This window comes from Limulus polyphemus, unplaced genomic scaffold (assembly GCF_000517525.1).
Source record: "Limulus polyphemus unplaced genomic scaffold, Limulus_polyphemus-2.1.2 Scaffold3160, whole genome shotgun sequence".
In the NCBI taxonomy this organism is placed as follows: Eukaryota; Metazoa; Arthropoda; class Merostomata; order Xiphosura; family Limulidae; genus Limulus; species Limulus polyphemus.
Window position 1 is genome coordinate 123,518 of NW_013668770.1, and position 7,476 is coordinate 130,993.

The 7,476-nt window shown below is 33.7% G+C and overlaps 1 protein-coding gene across 1 annotated transcript in view; it reads right to left on the bottom strand.

Annotated features, from left to right (window-relative positions):
- Positions 1 to 4,271: 4,271 nt before the first annotated feature.
- LOC106468778 (integrin alpha-PS3-like) overlaps positions 4,272 to 7,476 on the bottom strand; it is an 11,855-nt gene continuing 8,650 nt past the window's right edge. Inside the window, exons 7-9 of the mRNA XM_013929218.1 lie at positions 6,269 to 6,491; positions 4,916 to 5,079; positions 4,272 to 4,389 (exon numbers count right to left, since the gene is read on the bottom strand). Coding sequence (XP_013784672.1) covers positions 4,272 to 4,389; positions 4,916 to 5,079; positions 6,269 to 6,491 — 505 coding nt within the window. The remainder of the gene's footprint in view (positions 4,390 to 4,915; positions 5,080 to 6,268; positions 6,492 to 7,476) is intronic.

Here is a 7,476-nt window from a genome sequence, read left to right on the forward strand (position 1 = left end):
TTGCTTCCAGATTTAATCTCATTAGTACTTTTTTTCCTTTTTTTACTAAATTTTCTGAAGGGAAGATGCCCCCAAACCCCCGTAGTATTAGCATGCTTTGCATGCTGAATGTGCTTCGCACGATATGTGTTGTCTTTTGAGCTTACAAATTATAACCCTCCCTCTCAAAGATTCTGCGCACGGGCCTGCATATGTATATATATTGTTACGACAGCAGAAGTGTTTTGCGCCCTGCTTGGGAGAAGGTGTCTAGTCTAAGACCTGTGACAAAGAACTATTGAGCACAATGGGACCAGTTGAAGCTTGAAGATGGTATTGAAAATGGTTATACTGCGTCAATACCATGATAGTTTAACAAGAGGACATATCGGAGTTAAGAAAACATTGAGTCACCTATGACAGAGATTTTACTGGATAGGTATGAGGCAAGATGTGGAAGAATGGTGCAGGACATGCAGTACATGTTTTGCTAAAAGGGGACCTAAAAATAAGGGACGTGCTCCAATGAAGTTATATCAAGTTGGTGCACCAATGGAAAGAGTAGCCATTGACATTGCTGGTCCTTTGCCTCAAACTCGTGCTGGAAACAAGTACATTTGTATGGTGATGGATTATTTCATCAAGTGGCCTGAGGCATATGCAATACCAAATCAGGAATATACAACAGTAGCTTTGGCTATTAGTGATTTCTTCTTCTTCAGATTTGGTATGCCATACGAACTGCATTCAGATCAAGGCCGTAACTTTGAATCAGCTGTGTTCCTAGAATGCTGCAAGTTGTTTTGGCATCCGAAAGACCAGGACAACGCCACTTTACCCACAGTCTGATGGGATGGTAGAAAAGTACAACTGGACACTGGGTCAGGAATTGGCAAAGTTTTGTAATAGCCGCCAAGATGGCTGGATTGTCTTACTCCCTCCACTGTTGATGGCCTATAGAACAGCAGAGCATGGAGACACTGGATACACTCCAGCAAAGTTGATGTTTGGTCGGGAACTTCGGTTGCCAGTGGATCTGTTAACAGGACACCCACCTTATGGAGAGTTGCCTGAAAATGTGTCAGAATTCGTGAAATGTTATCGGAAAGGATGGATGATATTCACCATCAAGTGCGTTCAAACTTGAAAACGTATGTTGATTTGATGAAGTTATCTTATGATAAGAGATCTACTGAAGTCAGCTTTGTATCAGGAGACAAGGTATGGTTGTATAATCCCAGGATGACCAAAGGGACGTCTCCCAAGTTGTCATCTCCATGTGAAGGCCCATAAGACGTAGTGGATCGTCTCTCAGACGTGACTCTCCGGATAAAATGTGGTCGGCGAGGTAAGCCAAAAGTGATGCATTCCAACAAGCTTTGGCGTTATCACGGTCCAGGACATTTCAGTTGGGACGAAGTGAACAAAGGAACAAATGACGCTGCTGAAGAGGTGTCACCTGAAAAAGTCAACATCGAAGAATAAACTCTACTCAATTTTGAGAAGGGAAACGATGAAGCTCTTGATGAAGTTACTACCATTGATGTGACTGTTACCGATGATGGGACATTTACTGATGAAGCAGATGAACCACACATGCAGCAGAAGCCAACGAGACGGAGACGAGTACAGAAGAAGATACGTCCCGTAAAATTAAGAGACTTTGTTGAATTGTAATTTTGTGTTTGTAATTCTGTACATTTTAATTAAGTTATTGTTATTGGTTTATTGTATGTGGTTATTGTTCGGGACGAACAATACTAAAGAGGGGGCAGTGTTGCGTCAGCGAGGTCACGTGACTAGTGTCACGCCACGTTTCTAGAACTATCCTGTTCCTTCGGGAGTGCTCTAGCATTCGCTAGATTGGGGATGGCCTGGTATATATAAGATGGTCACGGCGTGACGTGAGAATTCTGACTGCAGATCAATTACTCACTACCTACACACGAGTATTGTTGAAGTTCGTTAACAAACGCTATGAATATAACTTTACGATACACTTGATTTCAACATTCGCGCTAAATTTTATTAAGTAAAGACTTGTGTCGTTAAAGTTTGTTGGAACGAAGTTACGGAAAAATCAATTAACAAACGGAGACATAACATAGCGTATAGCCTGTGAAAAATGACGAGGTAAGTACTATCACCCCCACTCCATAGCATACCCTAACCTCACATTTCATACCTAACTAAAATAAATAAATTTTGCGAAGCAGCCAAACGTCGGTAAATTACTTTGTGAGGCAATCAAAATTAAAACCATTCATGAAATGAATTCGTGGCGTATTCATAAAATAATTATTGGTAAAAGTCAGTTAGATTTACAACTTTTGATGTATAGAAAAGTCAATGCGTTTTGGTAACACTACGTTCCAACAATGGCTTTTATGTAATGTCGCTTAGCAACAAAAGTATAACCTCATATTGTTGTTAATCTATGTACTGAAAGTATAAAATGAAATGTATAGATTGGAAAAATATTTGTTGATTTCTTGATTTAGAGTCTCCGTTGATTAAAGAGGTTTTTTTATTATTAAAAACGTTGGTGATATTACAGCTATTTAGCTTCATTCAGAAACGATTTAAATTTAAAATTGAATCGATATTCTTAATTTCATGATAAATTTTATGCACTTGGCTCTAGGCTAGGTGATCCCACACTATGTCTTTACTTTAGGCTTATTATACTGTTACGTCTCCGTTTGTTAATTAATTTTCCGTAACTTCGTTCCGACGAAACTTTAGCGACACAAGTCCTTACTTAATAAAACTGGTTTATTCTTTGCTGGTTTATTCTTTCCGAATATAACTTAACCGATACACTCAACAATCGCGCTAAACAAACGCTATAGCAACGAACGTCAATAACTACTCCGACCGCAGATCAATTACTCACTATCTACACATTACATTCCCATCTTTTATACCAGCGTAACCTATTTCTAGTAAGACCTTGAACATTCGACAAAGTACATGATAATTCTAGAAACGTTGCGTCACGTGGTCATGTGACTCGCTGACGCAACAGTATTTATTTTTGACAAGATTGAAAGTTATCTTTTGTTGTAAGTCAATAGTATTAGGCTTATTGCATTTTGAAACTCTACATTCTTTGTTCGATCCCCCTTTATGATTTCTCTGGGAAGATGAGTGTATATAGTATTTCAATTAAACACATTTTGACTGCCATTTCCACTGCTGATGACATCTTTCAATTAATAACGGAAATCATTAGGCCACCTGGGATACAACAAACAGAAGTTGTCGAAACACTATTTATATAAGCCATTTGTTAGAATGACAATCGTTATGATGTGAACGGATTATGCTGTTGATGCATGATAATAATAAATCATTTGTCATAAGAGAATGGTATTAACCATTTTCTATTTTTAAACACTACATTCTTTCTTCAGTCCCATCAAGATTTTTCCTAGAGAGCAAGTATATAATAGCACTTCAATCACACCGTATCCACTATGGTTGAAATATTACTATACAATCCTCTTCTCAGAAAAATAATGTATGTAGTATTTAAAATATAATAAACCTAATACTACTGATTAAAATCAATAATTATAGTCTGTTTCACTAACAGAATCAAGCCATTCAGACCATATGGTTGAAAATTGTCGTTTCTTCCAATATTATCACACATGCATAAATAATCAAACCACGGGTAACTGGATATAGACAAAGAGAAAAGAATAAGAATTAAATGAAAAGATGCAATTCTGACTGAAGATATTCTTGAGTGATGAAAGAAGAGCAGTGTAACTATGAAACTATTCAAAACCTCTCTACTGAAATGGAAAAACAAATAATAATAATATTTAAAGTTAAAAACGAGCTATTTTGTTTTTTCAATACATATGTACCTACGTACTAATAACCATAAAAATGAACATGCTAAAGAACTCTTAAAACAATTATTCTTTTTTTTTTTGCACACATGTCAACTAAAGAAGAAATAATAATTCAGTTTTATATTCCTTTTCCTTGCCTAACCATTGTTTTTATCATAGCTTAACATAATTTCACAATTAACTGTTTAAAAATATTTATAATGTTTAAAGGATGATCCAGCAAGTACATTAAAATCTATTATATAACAACATTAAAAATGATAGGAACCTTTAACTTCTATGAAGATGAAAGATAGAAGACTTTCGAAATATCATCCTCTACATTTGTATTTTTTCTACAACTGGCAGGTGCTATCCATTTCAGTGTACTTATCATGAACACTCTGCCTAAATAATCTATCAAAGATTGAGGTTGTTGTAAATTTACTACTTCAAATGTAAGGCCACCATAGCATAACTACTTACAATGTAAGAATGAGTGAATGAAATTTCTTCTTTTTCCTGCTTTTGTTCTTTATAAATAATCTGTTCTCTGTTGGCAAATCTATAAAAATACAAGTAGGAATGGAAACTATAAAATCATCCCTCAGATATCTAACTTTAACATAAAAACAACTTTCATGTATATCGATTCAATTCTTGCTTGACCAGTACCTTTTTCTATTCTCGTAATAAAAAAAATAAAAAACTGTAATATATATTAAAATATACCAACAATTACTTGTCTTATTCTATAAATAAAGAGCAGAATAATAAAAGCTTCTACAGAAATAAATATACTGTATGATTGATAAGTTATCACATATTTTCCATATTGCATTGTTATTTTCATCATTTAAAAGTCTCTCTTACTTTTATTGTAGTCTGAATATACACATATGGTTATATTTGCAATATAAAACATATGCTCATATATGAAATACAGATGATAGGTTAACTTAAGTTTATTAGTTTGAAAAGGCCTTGTTAAAAAATACCTTTAAAAACCAAATTGATTCTGATTTAAACCAAAAAGAATATTTTTCATACAAGACACTAAACTGGTTTTGTGTTTCACAACAACTACTTACCCTGTTATAGTAATATCAGCTAAGGCCTTAAAAGGAAGGGTTAAAACAACACGGTTATCATCTGATTTCATCTCAGTACTGCTTGTCTTGGCCACAAGTTCAAAGCTTAATTTTTCAATATCATTTGTAACTCTACTTGTGTCTAATTTGATCTGAAATTTCACCTAAAAATAAAATTTAGAATTTCTATTATTTTAAACTGTACTATTTTTTAAACTCCAAAAAATTAATCCATTATTTTACATTTTATTATTTAATGCACAATTATTGAGATATGTATAAGATTACATTTATCACTTAAGTTATTAGAAAAAAGTACAGTTTAAAGAGGCCTATAATCATGGGCAACATATCTCTGCCACACAATTGAAACATCAAAAAATAAATTAAGTATAAAGATTAGTCACACCATGCAATCCTTGCAAAGTGCATGGATACTTTGTTTGTTTTCAAATACTGCAAAGCTACTCATGGGCTATCTGCACTAGTCCTCCTTAATTTTGAACTGACAGACAACAGGGAAGGGAGCTAGTCAAGAGCAATCACAACCAACTCTTTGGCTACTGTTGTCTGACTGAATAGTGGGATTTGACCATCACTCTTATAATGCACCCATGACTCCAAGGTGGAAAGCCAGATGTTTTTTGATGTAACAGGACTGGAATAATAGATCCACAGATCTATAGTCTGTCAAACTAACAACAGGGCCAAGCTTAGCCCTGAATGAGTAAAGAAATGTTTTTAATGGGCAAATACTTTATACTTTTTATTCTCAAAATATTCCAAAAACCACACTAAACAATTCATGCTACATATTTGATAAACTTACTTTGTTTTCAGGCAGTGTGCAAACCAAAGAGTATTAGTTATAGAACATTCCCTGAAACTCTAATTGCCACTGATGATAACCTTATCAATATTCATTTTCTAAGTATTCTGCTACATAGAATTTTAACTTACAGATGACATTTGCCCTATTCATAAATTATAGTTATTGCTTACATAAATATAACAACTAACCACATAATATCTAAGATCACAGTGTTTAGAAATAAGAATATTCTTAAAACTAGCTTATTTCATTATTATGTACAGTGGTGACATATTCATTCAATCAGTTTTTATTTATACATTACCAAATACACAGTATTTTATTGTTAAATACTAAACACTAATCATGTGATAATTTAGTTCCCTCAAATACAATTACAAATATAATGAAGAGTTTTATTGCACAAGTTTATGCTTCAGTCAACATAGTAATTTGGTTTTCGTACACGATTCCAAACAATACACAATTAATTTGATAATATCATTACAAGTCTCTACAATTAATACATAAGCCTAACTTACCTTCTGTCCATTTCCAAGAGGATTTCCAACATTGCATGTCAGCCCACTACTACTGTTTGAATCCTTTTTATCATGGATGTAACAGTTTGCTTGATTAATAATACCTACATCTGGTGGTAACATAATTTCTACCACCGTTTGGTAAGCTGGTTCCTGACTACTGTAGACTTCTACATTCAATGTAAGGCTTGTGTTTTCTCCTATAACAAGAATTTCATTCTCCCTAGCATAGAAAAATAAACTTATCAGTAATGTTTCTAGCAAGCTTATGTGCCTTATGTACAGTTAAGACAAATATGCTTTTCTCTCTATATATACAACAATTTTTAAATTAACATGTGTGCTTAATATTTTACATCAAAATATATTATCAGCTAGAACATGTTTTATATCAAAATGTGTAAGTTTATACTTTAAATAATTTCCTTTAGAGTAGTTAGGTAAGTTCCACAAGATAACAGGAGGTTCAGGCAGAAAATTTATTTAAAAGTTAAACTGAGTTCTTCTGATTTTGACCAAGTTTAGAGTAAAGAATGAGGCCAGACACAAGTCCAACACTGAAAACAATTTCTATTCAACACTTTAATGCTATTAAAATCTACATGTGTACAAAACAAAATACAGCACCTTTTCTGGATAGTTAACTCTCTCAAAACTATCCTTAGAACTTCTTATGAAGCCTGAGAAGAACTAGTTAACTTTAATTGTTAAACTTAAGTGACAATTTTACTAGTTAAACAAAGAGCTTAAACATTATTTTTCAGACTGAGGGCCTAAGTTTGAGAGACAAAGATGAGGAGCTAACTGAGAGAGCATAGCATTATATACAAAATTACCTAATGCCATTTCTCTTAAGACACAAGTGCTACCTATGTCACTTTTGGTCATCCTAGTAGAAAAATATGGGATTATGTAACCTCAAGGTATCACCGGACCTGCTAGTGTAAAAGATCACTGTCTATTTTCAAATAGAAAGTGCAGCTTTACAGAAAGCTCTCCCATATAAGAATGCACTCATGATGCCATGTATAAATGAACCAGAATAAAGAAGTAACTAAGGCAAAAGGTACTTGGCTACTTGGAAAATCTTCACATGAACTTTAGGGGTTCACTTTACTAAATACAAAAGGTGGCAAATATCTAGTATGCCTGCATACACAATAATGAAACATGTTTTCTTTGGCTTTATATATATATATATATATATA